This window comes from Armigeres subalbatus, chromosome 1 (assembly GCF_024139115.2).
Source record: "Armigeres subalbatus isolate Guangzhou_Male chromosome 1, GZ_Asu_2, whole genome shotgun sequence".
NCBI lineage: Eukaryota > Metazoa > Arthropoda > Insecta > Diptera > Culicidae > Armigeres > Armigeres subalbatus.
In genome coordinates, this window is record NC_085139.1 from 85,061,475 (window position 1) to 85,082,625 (window position 21,151).

General features: G+C 42.9%; 1 protein-coding gene across 11 annotated transcripts in view; it reads right to left on the bottom strand.

The window, feature by feature from the left end:
- Nucleotides 1-21,151, bottom strand: part of LOC134217380 (sodium-coupled monocarboxylate transporter 1-like) — a 114,647-nt gene that overhangs the window by 21,657 nt on the left and 71,839 nt on the right. Inside the window, exon 1 of one of the 11 annotated variants that reach the window (XM_062696150.1) lies at nucleotides 12,192-12,510. The exons of the other annotated variants lie outside the window; for them this stretch is intronic. Coding sequence (XP_062552134.1) covers nucleotides 12,192-12,227 — 36 coding nt within the window. The 5' untranslated portion in view covers nucleotides 12,228-12,510. Of the gene's footprint in view, nucleotides 1-12,191; nucleotides 12,511-21,151 lie in introns of those variants that run through there. 11 annotated transcript variants of the gene reach the window in all.

Consider the following 21,151-nt stretch of genomic DNA (forward strand, 5'->3'; position numbering starts at 1 on the left):
GCCAGCCCTACACCTTACACGAGACACGCCACACAGTAAGTCATAATAAAAATAGTTTAGAAACCTCGCAGTTAATAACTGTGGAAGTGCTTAATGAACACTAAGCTGCGAGGCGGCTCTCTCCCAGAGAGAGAAAGAGAGAGAGAGAGAGAAAAATAGTTACTAAAAGTTAAATAGCGGTGTAGTGTTTCTTTGTTCCCTGATCAGCAGAATAGTGAAAAGCCGGCCCTGGGAAAAGAGGTGGTTGTAACCCACCCCAGACGACTTCCGTGGCCGTGACCAGAAGTCAGGGGTACCCCAGGTGGCGAGGCCTTTCTGGCCAAGTCACCCTAAAAAGTAGTATTGTTTTTTAACAACTATCCCTTACTTACAGGAGTATGTATTTTTGTTGGTGTGTGTAGTGCCCTACATTTAAATGTCGTGGTTTGGTTTGGTTGGCGTCCGCTTTTGCTATACGTGAAATATCGTTATTCGTTGTTTAAATTTAAAAAAAAAAAGAAGAAGTAGAACCTGTTAAGACGAACGGTTTTTTCAGCCAAATCACCAGTTTGGCCGTATGTCGTTTTCGGACAAAATGTTTTCAAACTAACAACCATTTCAACCAAACATCAAATTCGACCACATGGTATTCGGCTAGACGACTTTCGGCTTAACGTGCCCAAAAGCTTACCGTCGAATAGCTTTCCCCATTTTGAACAATTTTCCGTCGAAATTGCGAAGATTTTTTAATGGAAATTACAAAAAAATCAACCATAAAAAATACAAAGAAATTCAGGAACATTTTCCGATGAAGTTCCGAACAGCTTCCATTGAAATTTCCTTAAAATCCTGTGGATATTCTGAAGATTTCATTGTTGAAATCCAAATTTTGAGCAATTTTCCGCGGCGTACTCAAATTAGCCTCAGTGCAATAATTTGCACTCAAATACAGTCAGTGGTCGCCCTCATACCACTCATCTGATCACAATTTCCATTTAAACCCTGTAGAACAATATTTTGCACTCAAATTGGAACAGAGATCACCGTCAAGAGACTCAACTGATCACTCCGAACGGTATGAACGTCTCATCATTTGCACTCAAATATAGACAACGCCCTCCCTCGTGAACCACATTACAGCCATTATGATCTTCTAAGTATGATCATTTGTACCCCAACTTAGACGGTGGTAACCTTCATGAGACTCAGCCAATAACTAGATTTTTAATCACTCTGACCACCATGAACGCTTTTATGAAAGAATTTGAATTCTAACTTGTACTTGTAGACAAAAATGATAAGTTAAATGAAATGAATTTGATAAACCACCCAGTGCAGTTAGAAGTGGAAGTTTTGGTTTTCGTCGAGCTGAAAGTATGGAAATTATTTGAAAACCCTTAATCAAAGATTGACTGAAGTACATTTAAAATAAATAGCTAACAAATTGCAGAGATAAATTTTAATGATTAACGAATCCGAGGTGTTTTATGAATTTATTTGTTTTAATATTTAGTTCATCGCCCCTATACCAATAATCTCTTTGGTCAATAGGAGACCACAAGGACATAAAATTTATTAAATACTAATATCGGATCAATTATAACAACAGAACTAAAGTTTCTGAAAGAAATTTTTCATTTCACTTAAATGGTCCTCAAATTTCCAAAAGATTCCCAGTCAATAAAAGCGCACATAAAATCGATCAACTAGAGCAAGGTTTGTTACTCCACTATTGATATAGCACCACCTAGTGGTAATCAGAGTAAACTTCTGCGCAAAAATTCAAAAGAGACTTTCTCTACTTTGCTCTCTTTAATGACGCCGGGAGCGAGCCTGAGCGAGAATTCGTTTTGTCCAACAGACAAAAGTGAGTCACGCAGACGCAGTGTTGGCTGCATCGCGTCTGCTGGTGGGTCTACTGCGTCGCTTGTCGCGGTCGCCAAGGCGTCGAAAGTGTATTTGTCGGAAAACCTGTCCAACCGGCGCGGCGGGCGGCGGCGGCAGCGTGCTCTTATCAACAAACCGCGACACGGTGATCGGTGGCGCTTCTGACAGCAATAAAATGTGATTGAATGGCTCAATGGCGAGGGGTTGCGAATAGCAGCACGATTTGTTTGGATGTAATAAAAGCTGTTGGGGGGCAAATCATCGTGAGTCGAAATTGCATGCGTTTGTTTCAAAATGGAGATACATACGCCCTGATAACATACTACTTCAGAATCAAAAGTTATTGACCGTAGGAGCAACTAGATAATTCTGATTGACGCACAAAATGCTTGGAAACAGATCAAATGTAAACGATGACAGATGCGACAAGCACTATTCGTTTACACGCAGCAACTATAAATTTGCATTTATGCAGAATATTTAATATGCTAATGGAGTTGAACCAGTCACAAGCTATTGACCCGTTCGCTCAATCATTACAGCTCGGTACTTTAAGAACTTTAGCGTTCGCTGTGGAACTGCGATTGGGATCGTTCGTTATCTCCTGGAAAGCGGCAGCGAAAAAAGAGTCACGTTTGTTGACTTGTCACTTATCCCGCCCTTACCAGGGCGATGCGGACGACACACGGGTGCAATCATTACATAATAATTACACAGCCATTATCGCAGCTTCTAATTGTTTGTTTAGGAATGAATAATTACACATTTCTGCAACTGTAAACTTAGCACACTCTCCGGCGTAGCTGCAGCATGAATGTCTAATCAACGCACTGTCGCACTGGCGGAGAATCATTATCAAGACGGAAGGAGACTGCTACCGAGTCTAGTCGACTGGAAACAGCAACAAAGCCGGACTCCTAATGGAGATTAGCTCCGAATGGTTGGACGACTGTTTGTGGAAAAAAAAAACAACAACTTTATCGGTCGGAGTGGAAGGGCGCATACTTATTAGGAGAAACTTTGTTTGGAACAAAGGAGATACATACGTGGCGTCAAACGTGACTCGGTTGGCATGAATAAGCCTAACCTAGCCCGAGGGCAAAACGCTCAAAGAGAGCATGGTAGAGAACTCGTCCGCATGATACAGCCTTGAAGTCGAAGCTCTACTATTTTCGATGATTGTGTGTTTCTTCTCGTATTTCCTTATCGAATGATTTGTCTGGTACAGGTTTTGTTTTTCTTAAAGCAACATTTGTTTTTTTGGTTACCAAAAAATAATTTGTTTCGATTCATGATCTCTTTAGCAACGAAAACATTATATCTGGGATTTCAAGCAGTAGTCTTCTTCTCTCATATCAGCACTAAGTATGCCTGAGCGTTTTCGATCACAAGGCTAACTGAAGATCGTGCTTTATCAGAAACACAACACTCAAGGGCTGGATTTGTGTGTGTGTTTGCATAAATCAACAAACAATTTTAGACAAATTGAAATAATACAGAAATTTTACGAATACAGTGAGCCAACTCATTTCTGACTTAAATGAAGATCGAGACAAATATTAGGAAAACTTGCACAAACCCGACGATGTGTACCTTTGAGATGCATAGAGGGATATGGGAAGATTTCAGTCGTTCGTGACCACTATTTAGATTCGTTTTAGAAGTAAGGGATTGACAAATAGACATGTCGGGTACACATCTATAAAAACGTATTGATTTTCCTTCGTTGACATTTAGTGCGCTATCTTCGCCAGCCAAAGATGTTTCGCCACTGACAACAGCAACAATCTTCCTCTATATATAGTTTATTGCCTCTATTGATTGACACGACCGGTGTGACTGAACACTCTAACTTCCAACTACTCAGTAGCTGAGTAAAATTGTAAGGCCGTCTCTTTTTTCCCACGGAAATATTACTTAGTTTCCGTCAAAAGCGGGACCACTCATATCGAAAACTGAGTGAAATATCCGAGAGAAGAATAGAGACGGCAATTCAATTTTACTCAGTCACCACACTGCCGTCATCTGAAAAAGTGACGTATACCTCATTTTCCAAAAATGGTGTTAACGAGTAGTATTTTTCAAGCTTTTCAACTGGAAAATGGAAAACATGCATGTTGTAATTTGGTACGACACTTTCTCAGATTACGAAATTTATTCCAGCCTTAAGTAGCTTGTCATTCTTCTAAGTTAGTTTCGTGGTGCGCACAGGGAAATTATAGATTCAGAATTTTCCAATTAGAAATCGATTTCTTTGCTTTGTGCAATGTAATCATGTACAAGTCGGTTGTTCTTAAGAACTTTATTCCATTCATTTGAGTTTTAAAGGATTCCATTCGAAGCCCAAAAAGAACTCTGTTCGGAACCGTAAAAACTTTTCTTTTAAACTCCATAATAAGGAAGTTTAGGAACCCTAAAAGAATTCCATTTGGAAGCCCAAAAGAACTGTAATCAAAAGTCCAAAAAAAACTCCGTTTGGAAGTCCAAAAAGAACTCCGTTCGTAACCCCAAAAACTTTTTTTAAAACCCCGTCATAACTCTGTTCGGGACCCTAAAAGAATCCCATTTGGAACCCCAAAAGAGCGTTAATCAGAAACCCATAAGAACTCCGTTCGAGGACAGCAGGGACTATGTCCAAGGGCTTGACGATCCCTCCCTAGGCCATCTGCGAGTTGTTAGGCTTGCCTAGGATGTGGTGGGGTTTGACTGTTGAACCTCTATAAAAAGCTGCATGTATCCGCAAGTAGGCCCCACCAAAGCGAACGTGCGCCGCTCAAAGCGCACTAGCCCAACTCCTGGTGTTAGGTGAGACGCTAAACAGCCCTGACACGACGGCCCTCCGACGAGACAGGAGGTTTGCGCAGGCCCAATAAGCCGCCTAAAAAACCAATCATTACGAACAATATAAGAGATAATGCGACTCGATATAATCGGCAAAGACCTAGGCGACGAATACAGGATCACGATTGGAAGCTTGGAACATGGAATTGCAAGTGACTAGGTTTCGCAGGTTGCGACAGGATGATCTACGATGAATTACATCCCCGCAACTTCGACGTCGTGGCGCTGCAGGAGATTTGCTGGACAGGACAGAAAGTGTGGAAAAGCGGGCATCCAGCGGCTACCTTCTACCAAAGCTGTGGCACCACCAACGAGCTGGGAACCGGCTTCATAGTGCTGGGTAAGATGCGCCAACGCGTGATTGAGTGGCAGCCAATCAACGCAAGGATGTGCAAGCTGAGGATTAAAGGCCGTTTCTTCAACTATATCATCATCAACGTGCACTGCCCACACGAAGGGAGACCCGACGACGAGAAAGAAGCGTACTACGCACAGCTAGAGCAGACATACGATGGATGCCCACTGCGGGACGTCAAAATCGTCATCGGTGACATGAACGCACAGGTAGGAAGGGAGGAAATGAATAAACCGGTCATCGGACCGGATAGTCTGCACACCGTATCGAATGACAACGGCCAACGATGCATAAACTTCGCAGCCTCCCGCGGAATGGTAGTCCGAAGCACCTTTTTTCCCCGCAAAAATATCCACAAGGCCACATGGAGATCACCTAACCAAGAAACGGAAAACCAAATCGACCACGTTCTAATCGACGGTAAATTCTTCTCCGACATCACGAACGTCCGCACTTACCGCAGTGCGAATATTGAATCCGACCACTACCTCGTTGCAGTATGCCTGCGCTCAAAACTCTCGACGGTGTACAACACGCGTCGAAGTCGGACGCCGCGGCTTAACATTGGGCGGCTACAAGACGCTAGACTAGCCCAAGAATACGTGCAGCAGCTGGAAGTGGCACTCCCAACGGAAGAGCAGCTAGGCGCAGCGTCTCTTGAAGATGGCTGGAGAGATATTCGATCCGCCATTGGCAGCACCGCAACCGCTGCACTTGGCACGGTGCCCCCGGATCAGAGGAACGACTGGTATGACGGCGAATGTGAGCAGTTAGTGGAAGAGAAGAATGCAGCGTGGGCGAGATTGCTCCAACACCGCACGAGGGCGAACGAGGCACGATATAAACAGGCGCGGAACAGACAAAACTCGATTTTCCGAAGGAAAAAGCGCCAGTAGGAAGATCGAGACCGTGAAGAGACGGAGCAACTGTACCGCGCTAATAACACACGAAAGTTCTGTGAGAAGTTAAACCGTTCACATAAGGGCCACGTGCCACAGCCTGATATGTGTAAGGACATAAACGGGAACCTTCTTACAAACGAGAGTAAGGTGATCCAAAGGTGGCGGCAGCACTACGAAGAACATCTGAATGGCGATGTGGCAGACGAAGATGGCGGTATGGTGATGGACCTGGGAGAACGCGCGCAGGACTTAATCTTACCGGCTCCGGATCTCCAGGAAATACAGGAGGAGATTGGCCGGCTGAAGAACAACAAAGCCCCTGGGGTTGACCAACTACCAGGAGAGCTATTTAAACACGGTGGTGAGGCACTGGCTAGAGCGCTGCACTGGGTCATTACCAAGATTTGGGAGGAGGAAGTTTTGCCGCAGGAGTGAATGGAAGGTGTCGTATGTCCCATCTACAAAAAGGGCGATAAGCTGGATTGTAGCAACTACCGCGCAATCACATTGCTGGTACTCTCCCAAATTTTATGCCGTCGACTAGCACCAACTGCAAGGGAGTTCGTGGGGCAGTACCAGGCGGGTTTTATGGGCGAACGCTCCACCACGGACCAGGTGTTCGCCATTCGCCAAGTACTGCAGGAATGCCGCGAATACAACGTGCCCACACATCATCTATTCATCGACTTCAAAGCCGCATATGATACAATCGATCGGGACCAGCTATGGCAGCTAATGCACGAACACGGTTTTCCGGATAAACTGACACGGTTGATCAAAGCGACGATGGATCGGGTGATGTGCGTAGTTCGAGTTTCAGGGGCATTCTCGAGTCCCTTCGAAACCCGCAGAGGGTTACGGCAAGGTGATGGTCTTTCGTGTCTGCTATTCAACATCGCTTTGGAAGGGGTAATACGAAGAGCAGGGATTAACACGAGTGGTACAATTTTCAATAAGTCCGTCCAGCTATTTGGCTTCGCCGACGACATAGATATTATGGCACGTAACTTTGAGAAGATGGAGGAAGCCTACATCAGAATGAAGAGGGAAGCTAAGCGGATCGGACTAGTCATCAACACGTCGAAGATAAAGTACATGATAGGAAGAGGTTCAAGAGAAGACAATGTGAGCCACCCACCGCGAGTTGGCATCGGTGGTGACGAAACCGAGGTGGTAGAAAAATTTGTGTACTTGGGCTCACTGGTGACTGCCGAAAATGACACCAGCAGAGAAATTCGGAGACGCATAGTGGCTGGAAATCGTACGTACTTTGGACTCCGCAAGACGCTCCGATCGAATAGAGTTCGCCGCCGTACCAAACTGACAATCTACAAAACGCTCATTAGACTGGTAGTCCTCTACGGACACGAGACCTGGACGATGCTCGTGGAGGACCAACGCGCACTTGGAGTTTTCGAAAGGAAAGTGCTGCGTACCATCTATGGTGGAGTGCAGATGGCGGACGGTACGTGGAGGAGGCGAATGAACCACGAGTTGCAACAGCTGTTGGGAGAACCATCCATCGTTCACACCGCGAAAATCGGACGACTGCGGTGGGCCGGGCACGTAGCCAGAATGTCGGACAGTAACCCGGTGAAAATGGTTCTCGAGAACGATCCGACGGGCACAAGAAGGCGAGGTGCGCAGCGGGTAAGGTGGATCGATCAGGTGGACCGGGCCTCTTGAAAGGAGGCTTCCGGGCCTCTTGAAAGGAGGCTTCCGGGCCTCTTGAAGGGAGGCTTCCGGGCCTTTTGAAAGGAGGCTTCCGGGCCTTTTGAAAGGAGGCTTCCGGGCCTCTTGAAAGGAGGCTTCCGGGCCTCTTGAAAGTAGGCTTCCGGGCCTCTTGAAAGGAGGCTTCCGGGCCTCTTGAAAGAAGGCTTCCGGGCCTCTTGAAAGATGGCTTCCAGGCCCCTTGAAAGGAGGCTTCCGAGCCTCTTGAAAGGAGGCTTCCGAGCCTCTTGAAAGGAGGCTTCCGAGCCTCTTGAAAGGAGGCTTCCGAGCCTCTTGAAAGGAGGCTTCCGAGCCTCTTGAAAGGAGGCTTCTGAGCCTCTTGAAAGGAGGCTTCTGAGCCTCTTGAAAGGAGGCTTCCGAGCCTCTTGAAAGGAGGCTTCCGAGCCTCTTGAAAGGAGGCTTCCGATCCTCTTGAAAGGAGTCTTCCGATCCTCTTGAAAGGAGGCTTCCTGGCCTCTTGATAGGAGGCTTCCGACCCTCTTGAAAGGAGGCTTCTGAGGCCTCTTGATAGGAGGCTTCTGAGCCTCTTGAAAGGAGGCTCTGAGCTCTTGAAAGGAGGCTTCCAGCCTCTTGAAAGGAGGCTTCCGAGCCTCTTGAAAGGAGGCTTCTGAGCCTCTTGAAAGGAGGCCTGAGGCCTCTTGAAAGGAGGCTTCTGAGCCTCTTGAAAGGAGGCTCTGAGCCTCTTGAAAGGAGGCTTCTGAGCCTCTTGAAAGGAGGCTTCTGAGCCTCTTGAAAGGAGGCTTCTGAGCCTCTTGAAAGGAGGCTCTGAGCCTCTTGAAAGGAGGCTTGAGCCTCTTGAAAGGAGGCTTGAGCTCTTGAAAGGAGGCTCTGAGCCTCTTGAAAGGAGGCTTCTGAGCCTCTTGAAAGGAGGCTTCTGAGCCTCTTGAAAGGAGGCTTGGAGCCTCTTGAAAGGAGGCTCTGAGCCTCTTGAAAGGAGGCTTCTGAGCCTCTTGAAAGGAGGCTTCTGAGCCTCTTGAAAGGAGGCTTGAGCCTCTTGAAAGGAGGCTCTGAGCCTCTTGAAAGGAGGCTTCTGAGCCTCTTGAAAGGAGGCCTGAGCCTCTTGAAAGGAGGCTTCTGAGCCTCTTGAAAGGAGGCTTCTGAGCCTCTTGAAAGGAGGCTTCCGAGCCTCTTGAAAGGAGGCCTGAGCCTCTTGAAAGGAGGCTTCTGAGCCTCTTGAAAGGAGGCTCTGAGCCTCTTGAAAGGAGGCTTCTGAGCCTCTTGAAAGGAGGCTTCTGAGCCTCTTGAAAGGAGGCTTCCGAGCCTCTTGAAAGGAGGCTTCCGAGCCTCTTGAAAGGAGGCTTCCGAGCCTCTTGAAAGGAGGCTTCCGAGCCTCTTGAAAGGAGGCTTCCGAGCCTCTTGAAAGGAGGCTTCCGAGCCTCTTGAAAGGAGGCTCCCGAGCCTCTTGAAAGGAGGCTTTCAAGCCTCTTGGAAGGATGCTTCCGGGCCTCTTGGAAGGAGGCTTCCGGGCCTCTTGGAAGGAGGCTTCCGGGCCTCTTGGAAGGAGGCTTCCGGGCCTCTTGGAAGGAGGCTTCCGGGCCTCTTGGAAGGAGGCTTCCGGGCCTCTTGGAAGGAGGCTTCCGGCCTCTTGGAAGGAGGCTTCTGGCCTCTTGGAAGGAGGCTTGCGGGCCTCTTGGAAGGAGGCTTGCGGGCCTCTTGGAAGGAGGCTTCCGGGCCTCTTGGAAGGAGGCTTCCGGGCCTCTTGGAAGGAGGCTTCCGGGCCTCTTGGAAGGAGGCTTCCGAGCCTCTTGGAAGGAGGCTTCCGGGCCTTTTGAAAGGAGGCTTCCGGGCCTCTTGGAAGGAGGCTTCCGGGCCTCTTGGAAGGAGGCTTCCGGACCTCTTGGAAGGAGGCTTCCGGGCCTCTTGGAAGGAGGCTTCCGGGCCTCTTGGAAGGAGGCTTCCGGGCCTCTTGGAAGGAGGCTTCCGGGCCTCTTGGAAGGAGGCTTCCGGGCCTCTTGGAAGGAGGCTTCCGGGCCTCTTGGAAGGAGGCTTCCGGGCCTCTTGGAAGGAGGCTTCCGGGCCTCTTGGAAGGAGGCTTCCGGTCCTCTTGGAAGGAGGCTTCCGGGCCTCCTCTTGAAAGGAAGTTTTCGAACAACTTGGAATGAGGTTTCCGAAACACTCGAAAAGAGGTTTCCGAGCTCATTGAAAGTAGGCGTCCCAACCTCTTTGAAAGAAGTTCCCTACCGGGCTTCTAAAAAGGGTGCTCCCGGGCCCCTTAAAAAGAGGCCTCTGAATGTCTTTAAAGTAGGTTTTCGAGTAGGTTTCCTCCGAGCTGCTTAGAATGAGACTTTCGAGAAGTGTAGAAGGAAGCTCCCAATCCTCTTGCAACGAAGGAACTGATCTTTTCGAAAATAAAATCTTCGTGTCTCTCGAATTGTAGACTCTAAATTTTAGTTCAGTAGCATATTCTTAACATATCATTTAACATGTTGTGTCCATCAGGTATATTGCATAGAAGATTTTTAAAATTTGTTTATTCGTTGTTCTGTCCTTCTGATTTTTTATCCTACAGTCCTCCTATCCAGTCCTTCATTCATTTTTGGTGGTTGTGGAGAGAAGGATTCAATAGTCTCTAGTTGCTGATCGCCATGCATATTATGTACAAAGTTTAAAATAAAAATCATGTACAAATGTCAAAGCTTTATCAATAAGTTTTGATTAAAACTGATCAAAATCTCCCATTATGCATTTTTGTCCGAGGTACCCCCTTCGAGGTACGTGGCGAAGGTACCCCCAGGGGTACATGTACCCCAGGTTGAGAATCGCTGATGTATAAGAATCAAGAAAAGTATTGGTATTGGAGATTGGACAAATCAAGCATCCGAAAGATATTCAATTTTCAAAAAAGAGAGCTAACCGCGGTGGAGGTTGGTACTCGGATTCTGATGGCTTTTCCGCAAACGAGACCTTTAAGTGGTCTTGTTGTGTAGGGGTTATCACGCCTATCTAGAGAGTAGGAGGTTGAGGGTTCGAGTCCCTCCAAGACACGTGGATTCTTTTTCGCAAATTTTCTATCAATTTGTCCATTTCGAAACATATGCTGTGCATATGCACAGCCAAGATATTTAACAAAAAATTTGTTTTCGTACGGCCGAGTTGCCGAATAATATGCAATTAATTGAAGAAAAGTATTGTTAAACTTGATTTCGGCTCTGTAACGCTTCACGGTAAATGAGCCGAAAAAGAATAATCTAAAAAAATATATATTCAGGATTTTGAAAAGAACGGCTTATTTTATTTAAATTCAAAGCACTTTTAGGAAAATCAAATTTTAAAAAAATGTGAGAAAAATTTAAGTAAAAATTAAAATATTTGTTCTTACATTTCAAAAACTTGACTTCTTTTCAAAAACTTTGGCTTCTTTTAATCCCATCAAAAACAAAGTAATGAAAAGATTATTGATTTATTTCTCATTTTTGTGATTTTTTTCAGCAGTGGACACACATGTTGACAAAAAAAGCTACGAAATTGATGCCGTATTTTTGTTCTGCGATGAGACGAATAGTGAGATGGAGATCGGAACAGTTCCCCTATTTATCGTGGTTGAAAAAAATGTAACAAAAATAGACCAAAAATTATGTAGATTGGCCAAAAAAAGTGGCATAATAATCGATAGGAAGGAAGGAAAACCCGAATTATTACACATGTGGATGGCACATCTAACATTTTGGTGAGGCAAAACGCTTTAATATAGTGTATAGTACCCTACTATGTACTACGCGCCTCCACTCACTGTTCGTACAAAAACGCCCAAACCGGATAAGAAAATCTAAACTCTGCCTATAAACGTTAACACGCAGTAATGCCATTGCGCCCATGATTAATGCAAAGGTGTCAATTGCGTCAATCAAATCATAGATTTGCTTAAATTCGAATGAAAATCTCAAATAAGTGAGTCCTCATTAGGTGTGTATAAAAAATAATTCCAGTCAGAGATGTGCCAACCCAACTGGTCGACTGTTATTTTTTGTTTATTGAGGATTCGTTGGAATTCTTCGACAACATAGATACGTATATTTCTAAAGAAATATAACTTGTTTCTTCTTAGTTTGTAAAACGACTGATTGAGCCTAATTAAAACCCAGCTGTATTTCCTGTTATCGATGTATACCTCCCGAAGTAACACCTAAACAAAATAATGAATCCCATTATCTATGCATCCTTCCATTATTGGTGAAAAATGAATCATCGTCGGTGCGAAAATTAGCGTGCTCATGTTAATCGAAATCAAATTGCAAACATGAAAGATGCGTTCATGAATGCCATTGGCACGTGATGATTTGTGACGCGAGCGGCATCGATTAAAGCCATTTCGTATATAAAAATCCACACTTCCATACGCACTGCGTCACCCAGCTGAGGACCCAATTTCAATCGATGAATGATTTCGCTCGTACTCCACTCGATTAATTCAATATTGATTAGCGGTACGATAAATTCGTGAAGTTGCAGCGACGAAATTTTGCTTGCACTTCTCGTTAGCACCACTTATTACTTACGAATCGTTCGGACGGTGCTGTCGGAGGAGGCGCCATTGCTATCCGGGCACGCGCAATATGATGCAGATCACCTCAAATTCGTCCTCGAAAATGGTGAAACTTTCCAATCAAAACAAATCAAATCCCGTATCACCACGTTGCGAATTTCGCTCTGGTTCAATTTCTAAACCGACTACTTTTGGGTCGCGCTTGGCTAACTTTTCACAGCCACTTGTTGAGCAAAGCGATGATGCGTCAATCCACTCCTGATTTGTGCGAAAATAACCAGATCCGACACTGTAACTATTGGCCAGCTTTGGCAAGCGACCTTTCCGCTTCATCCGACCGATGATCAATTGAAACTGGGAGCTTCCCAGTTAAGCTCTCGCCCTGAAAGGGATGATTAGCTAGAAACACATATGTGGATACATCGTCCGTATACTATAGCAGTACGTGCTCTCTCCCAACTTAACATACACCAATTAGAGCTCTAACGACCCAGCGATTCACGAATCGTAGTACCTGCAGGGTGGTCTTGATACGTGAATACCGTGCCGTGATGGAGACTAATAGCTATCCAAACAACACAGCCAACTGCAAGGTGACGGTGATTAGTAGTCTTCTGCCATCTAGCCACAAAACCATCTGCGCTTGCAGGATCTTCCATGAACCACGTGAAAAGTGGGCAAATAAAATCTATTTTTGTCCAATTATACTGAAAATGTGATGGGTATTTGTAATGCAAAACAATGAATTACGTGGCTCACGGATGGTCCCATATCTACAGAGACATACTTAATGTTTGGAAGAGTCGACGGAATGAATAATGCGCAGTGCACACCACTTAGGAACGAAGGGAGAACAGATAAAAGGGCTTGTTTTTGCGAGTTTTTCCTAATTGAGCTAATTTCTTTTTTGTACACAATCCGGTGACACGCCCAGTTGCTAATGACGGTCATCATTCGATGTGATTTGTTCGTTCAGATTATTCGGCAGCTGAACCCAGTAGCAACGAGGCGAGGGCACGTGCTGATGACAGATATTTAACAGGAAGGACGCCACTTAGTCGGTGATTTTTCAATAATTAGCGTTGGTTTGGATTGGGTTCAAAGAGCGGCTTGATTGAACAAACGTGGAAGACCTTTTGGATAAATACATGGAGACAATATTTTAGCATTTCGATCAGGAATCGCGAAATTGCTTCAATGATCTGATTTAACAACTAGCGACACTGTATAAAAATAGAGCTACAGAGACTGGACTGTTTTTAAATTTTACATTTGGGAAGATGAGTACAAGAAATGGTCCCAACGAAGTCTTGTCTAATTTTTGGCATTTTTGTTGTCTGTGTTAGTAGCTTTACAAATAATTAACCTCTTTTGAATCTGATCACATGCTGCTTGGAGTTCTCTTTAAGTATGACTATATAGGGTTACTGCTTCCGGACTTCATCTCATAGTTCCTATGTTCATCCCATAAAAACCAAGCAATGAAAAGTTATTGTCACCAAAGACAACTAATCTTCTTCTTCTTCATTGGCATTCCATCCCTCACTGGGACATTGCTGCCTCGCTGCTTAGTGTTCATTTAGCACTTTCACAGTTATTAACCGCGAGGTTTCTAAGCCAATATACCTTTTTTGCATTCGTATATCATGCGGCTAACACGATGATACTTTTGTGCCCAGAGAAGTCGAGATAATTTCCAAGCCAAAAATTGCCTAGACCAGCACCAGGAATCGAACCCAGCCACCCTCAGCATGATCTTGCATCGTAGCCGCGCATCTTACCACAATGTTGTGTATAATCGATTTTTCTCGGATGATCAAATTGCTTCCGGACTAAACCGTACTGAATGGTGCACTTCACCCATTAAAAAGATGCTACCGAAAACTCAATTTGTTGAAGATGCAGATCGTTGTCGCCGATAGGAAGCTAAATTACACTCACTAACGTTGGTTACCCTCCTATTTACAGATTTTCGAACGCGGGTAAACTTGACCGTGACAATGCATCATCACCGCTGCTGCCGGTGCAACAGATGACGCGAGCGCCATTCACAGGCTATAGAGACACAAGAAAAAGGTTCACACACAACATAGGAAGGTAGGTACACAACCCGCGATTTGCGCTAATTAGATGCCCACACTACATCAGCTGCTGAAACGATTGGAATCTCATTCGAATGCGGTGCAATTAGAGCTCCGGAATGTTTTGTCAAATGTAGCAGCTAACATTTTTTTTTCTATTCTGATAGACGGTTCTGATTGATGGAGCTGTTGGTAACGAACCTCACAACGCAACTCATATTTTCCATTGAAACAATCGGCTTTAGCTATCTGCCACAATAATTCGTTTTTACACACCAACAGGGAAACCAACGGAACAAGTAAAATAATCGGGACAAATTTATCGAAATAATTGGCTTTAAACAACAAGTGAACACACGTTACTAGCGATTCTATTGGGCTGTAAAACGAGTTGAAAAAGTTTGTTATCTTTCCCCAATTAGAAGTCAAAACATTGTTCACATGCTGTATACGAACGGAGTTTGTAGAATCCCATTTAAATACAAACGACCTAATAAAACCATTCTTTTTCTTCTTATTGGAATTACGTCCCCCACTGTGACATTGCCGATTTGCAGCTTAGTGCTCTTTCAGCACTTCCACAGTTATTAACTGCGAGGTTTGTAATCCAAGTTACCATTTTTTGAATCCTAATGATGAGGCTAACACAGTGATCCCCAAAAAGGGCTGCATGCGCCTCTTTAAGCTGTTTCCTACGGCCCGCAAAGGATTTCTGAGAATACACTACATGTGGTCCATTTATAAGCATTACATGACAGGAAAGGTTTTTATTATTCCTAATACTTCGGTGTACTTGGAAGCCTGTCAAGTTCACATCATGATGTTGAAGCATGATTTATATCGGTAAAAGTTTTATCATTATGATTCATGAGATTCATTATTTCATACATAGATATTATGTAGGTCGACGGCAAATATACTTCGATGTTTTCACCCCCGGTAGTGATAGTATCACAATTGTATTTAATCGCAGATTTAAAACAAACTAAAAGTTGAACTACAGGTAATAATAATGTTGTCATACACTGCTCCCTAATAAGAATGCATTTATTTTTCAAAATAGGTTAGGTTTTAGCGAAACTGAACTGAAATTTTGCTGGATTTTTACTATGACCTATGGATTTTGTTCAAAATACCATTCGAATTCTTTTCAGAATTATAATTTCAAACAGATTATGTTCAGAATTCCAGACGGATTCTGTTTAGAATCTCGAACGAATTAGGATCAGAATCTTGAATGGATGCTTCTTAGAATCTCGAGCGGATGCTGCTAAGAATCCCATTTGAGATTTTTTTCCCAGAACCTTCCATTATTTACTACGATAAGTTAAAGTGCACAATAAACGTCAACCATAAAAAACATAGGATCGAAATGACAGAATCGATCGACAAATGATCATTTGGAAAAGAAGCTTAAAACTATTTTCTTCCAACTGATCCGAAATGATGCTTTAGTGAAGTTTCAAGTCCTGGCACTGCATAAAGGGTATTATATGCGCAGCTCAAAACCGAGTTTTTGAACTCACGAAAATCAATTTTTCTCCAATTAGTCGCAAATTTTATTATTGCGTAGGTATCTGGTGCGCTGTATAGCGCATCTAGTTGCGAACAATGTGCACTAGATGCGCAATGACGCGCTATAAGTTGGAAGCGATTAAAATCTGTTTTCACGAGTTTGAAATTCGATTTTGAACTGGAGCCATAACAATAAAGACTGAAAGTCAGCTATGGCGATAAAGCCTGTAGAACGAAATGTCCTTACAAGCACATATTTTATTTGGGATAGATTCACAAAAATAAGATATTCAGTTGAATGTTGCAAATATACTGCGGGCTTCGACAGCTTGAAAATTCTGTGCGGCCCGTGAAAGTAAACATGCTGGGAACCACTGGGCTAACACGATGGTATGATATTTTATGCCCAGAGGAATCGAGAAAATTTCCAACATAAAATTTCCTAGACCGGACCGGGTATCGAACCCATCCCAACAAACATTGGAAAAGGAAAATGCGTTTATTCAACCAAAAATAGTCTTCCTCAGCCACAAATTTAGCTTAATCAGCCAAAATTGTTTGTTAGGCAGCCACCTCCAGCGTGGCCTTGCTTTGTAGCCGCGCATCTTACCGCACGGCTAAGGAAGGCCATAATAAAACCACTACCAATCATCTTTCTTATAAAATGAAACTCAACCAAAAATATCTATTTAGTTTTATTTTAAGTAATAATAATTTTCTTTTAACATAACATGAGTTAGCAGTAATCCAAGAATATATTTGAACTGTTCGGTATTCAGAGATACTCCTCTATTTAATTTTATTCTCAGACCTCCAATAAAACTTCAAAAGGTTTGTATTTCGATCTTTTTGAGTCAATTTGGACAAGAAAAAAGAGCAGTTCTACCGGAAAATTTTTTTTTTTTCAAGATTTCAATTTTGTATTTTTTGATTTCTCTGGAATTTTGCATATACACTGCTTATGATCACAAAACATAATCTGCATCATAAGGCTAAAACACCTTGCAAACTTGCAAAAAAATATAACTCGAAAACGGCTTGTCCAATCGTCTTCGTCAAAGTTTTGGATAATCAATGGGGATTTGTGAGAAAAAAAAATACACTTATAAAATGCTCTGTTATTGAAAATGAAACTTGGAAATCCATTTCCTCGAAAACAGAATTGTGTTGCAGCATGGGCCATCATGGAGAAATAACGGACAAAAAGTTAAAAATGTTTCTTAGATACAACGGTTTTAAAATAAAATACACCAATTTATTTTATTATCAGTCGTTTCCGTATGTTTTCTGAATATATTTAACCTAGAATATAAATTTTACGACGATATTCTTGACTCAAATGCAGTAATAGATTATTTTCATGGTATAGGCTAACGATAAAAAAAATGCTTGTTTGAAATGGTTTGTTTTTAAAATACAACCTCAGAGTCAACCATCTTGGCCCTTGTCAAAAGTTAGGCTAGAGTCAAAATGATAACTAATGCTGCAAATTATGTTTTATGATCATAAAGAACGTGAATTCAAAATTCCAGAGGAAACAACAATACAAAAATAAATAGACCTTCGATATCACAGAGAATTGCTGAAAAATAACATTTAGATTGTTTTCTTCTAGTCAAATAAAAAAAATGGTAATTGAAGTTTCTAGAATTATTTAAGTTTTTATTTTTGAAAAAAACAGAACAAACGATGTAAATGGTATGAGGGTATTACTTCTACGTGAGGTTAAACGATTTACAATGATATGGAAGTGGATAAATATCAGCTTCCACACTGATACTCTCCCCTCCCTCTTCATACGGGAGGTTGGGTACGCCACTGATTCCCGAGCTTCGATATCATGGATGGAAAAATCCATTCACCTCAGTAGAAGAATTTGATGTAAAAAATTTATTAATTAAAAAACAACAAGGGTATAAAATTCGAATAACAAAAATTAATAATAAATCGACAAGCGATGAACGCCTTTTGTTTGCATGTCAAAGTTGTACCAAATGTACTGTGTTTAGTTTCAAAATTACATACACTCAACCCTCTTTTTACGTCACTTATTGGGGGGACGTAAACCGAATGTGACGTAAAAAGTATTTGGGCTAAAATTTCTAGTACTTCACTTGATTTATTGATAGTGAGGATACTTTCAAATACATTCACTTGCGTCTTACATGAGGTATTGTAAGATCTCTCCAAATCCAGGAGATGTTATAAGATCTCCAAATTGTCCTGGAGTTTGAATCAAATGGTCTACCGAATCAACCAAAGCCTTCATGATGTCCCAAACCGTGGTATCAACTCAATTATGTCCTCTGAGGATTTGTCTTTCAATTGCGTCTCGAAACAAGACATATGAGGTGTTGTAAGATCTCCAAATTGTCCTGAAGTTTGAATCAAATGGTCCACCGAATCAACCAAGGCTTCCATGATGTCCCCAGTTTCGGTGTCAACCCAATTTTGCCCTCCGATTATTTGTCTTTCACTCCCGTCTTCAGTTATTACATGTATGAAGTTGTAAGATCTCCAAATTGTCCTGGAGTTTGAATCATATGGTCTACCGAATCTACTGAGGCTTGCACGATGTCCTAAGCTGCGGTATCATCCCACTCATGCACTCCGAGTATTTGTCTTTCACTTGAGTCTCAGAACCAGATATATGAGATGTTCTAAGATCTGCATATTGTCCTGGAGTTTGAATCAGATGGTCTACAGAATCAAACAAGGCTTCCACGATGTCCAGAGCCGCGATGTCAACCCAATTTTGTCTTCTGTGTATTATTTTTTTACTAAAGTCTCAAACCCAGGTATATGAGGTGTTTTAAGATCTCCAAATTGTCCTGGAGTTTGAATCAAATAATCTAGTGAATCAACCAAGGCTTTCATGGTGCTCCCAGCCGCGGTATCAACCCAATTATGTCCTCCGATTATTTGTCTTTCACTTACGTCTCAAATCCAGGCATATGAGATGTAGTAAGATCTCCAAATTGTTCTGGAGAAAGAATCAAATGGTTTACCGAATCTACTGAGGCTTGCACGATGTCCTCAGCTGCGGTATCATCCCACTCATACCCTCCGAGTATTTGTCTTGCACTTACGTCTCAAGTCAATGTATATGAGATGTTTTAAGATTTGCAAATTGTCCTGGAGTTTTAATCAAACAAGGCTTCCACGATGTCTCCAGCCTCGATGGAAACCCAACTTTGTCTTCTGATTATTGGTCTCTTACCAACGTCTCAAATACAGGCATATTCGATATTGTAAGATCTCCAAATTGTCCTGGAGTTTGAATCAAATGGTCTATCGAATCAACCAAAGCCTTCACGATGTCCTAAGCCGTGGTATCAAGTCAATTATGTTCTCTGAGTATTTGTTTTTTAGTTGCGTCTCAAAACAACATGTATGAAGTGTTGTAAGATCTCCAAATTGTCCTGGAGTTTGAATCAATTGGTGTAATGAATCAACCAAGGCTTCCATGGTGCTCCCAGCCGCGATATCAAACCAATTATGTCCTCCGATTATTTGTCTTTCACTTACGTCTCAAAAACAGGCATATAATACGTTTTAAGATCTCGAGTGTTTGTCTTATACGCTAGCGAAACATGGTGTGCATCAGTGGAGAACACTCAACGGCTGCAGGTGTTCATTAACAGATGCCTGCGGTATATAATTCGGGCCTGGTGGCCTCACAACTGGATCTCAAACAACGAGCTCCATCGTCGTTGTCACCAGAGGCCGATAGCAACAGAAATTCGGGATCGGAAGTGGGGCTGGGTCGGCCACACTCTACGTAGGGGCGGAAACGAAATCTGTAAACAAGCATTAGACTGGAACCCAGCGGGACATCGCAGCAGAGGCAGACCCAGAGACTCATGGCGGCGAAGCCTCAATAAAGAAATAAAAGAAGTCGACCGAAATCTAACCTGGCAACAGGTTAAAGCGATAGCCGGGCAACGCTCAGGATGGAGATCTTTCAAGTCGGCCCTTTGCACCACCGGAGGTGTACAGGATCCATAAGTAAGTAAAGTGTTTGTCTTTCATTCGTCTCAAATCAAGGCATATGAGGTGTTGTAAGATCTCAAATTTTTCCTGGAATTTGGATGGTTTGCGAATTGCGTCTCAAATTCTGACATGTAACATGTTGTAAGATCTTCCAATTGTTCTAGAGATTGAATCAAATGGTCTACCGAATCAATCAAGGCTTCCATTATGTCCCCGGCCACGAAGTCTAGACTTCAGATATTTCTTCAATGACCTGGAGTGGAATAATTGTTGAATGCGTATCTAATATGGATCTATGGATCAAAATGGGATGAACCATTTTAAAATAATAATCCTGTAGACCTAAAGACCAGTACTCCATAACTTTTTTAAATTACTTGGAATGGAAGAATAGTTGAAGAGGTATCCAATTTAGTCCTATGGATCAAAACGGGTATGATCAAGTTTTTTTTAAAGAGATAACAGCCTTTTGGTTACGCGTGTTGACCGTAAAGCTTATATTTTAGGGATGGATGATATTCATGGATGATCTGCAATGGAAAAATAGTTGAAGCCGTGTTCACTTTCGTTCTATGGATCAAAAAGGGCATATGAATTGCCGAATTTAGTCACAATCTAGTTGCTAGAACCATCCCTACAAACATTTTAGTTTTATGCTGATTTTACCGAAGTCATGTAAAGCAAATAATGGTTTTCATGACTGTTATAGAACTAAAAATGTTCCTTGGGATGATTGTCTGACTTGTGCTGCTCAGGTTGTTACTGGGGTTGCTGGGGACATCAAGAAGGCCTTGGTTGATTCGGCAAACCATTTGATTCAAACTCCAGGACAATTTGGAGATCTTACTACATCTCATATGTCTAGATTTCAGACGCAAGTGAAAGAAAATTACTCGGAGGACATAATTGGGTTGATACCAAAGCTATGGACATCATGGAAGCCTTGGTGGATTCGGCAGACTATTTGATTCAAACTCCAGGACGATTTGGAGAACTTACTACATCTTATATGTCTGGATTTGAGACCCAAGTGAAAGACAAATACTCGGAGGACATAATTTGGTTTATACCGCGGCTGGGGACATCATGGAAGCCTCGGATGATTCGGCAGACCATTTGATTCAAACTCCAGAACGATTTGGAGATCTTACTACATCTCATATGTCTGGATTTGAGATGCAAGTGAAAGTAAAATACTCGGAGGACGTAATTGGGTCATTACCGCAGCTATGGAAGCCTTGGTTGATTCTTCAGACCATTTGATTCAAACTCCAGTAGGATTTGGAGATCTTACTACATCTCATATGTCTGGATTTGAGACCCAAGTGAAAGACAAATACTCGGAGGAGATTATTGGGTTGATAACGCGCCTGGGGACATCATG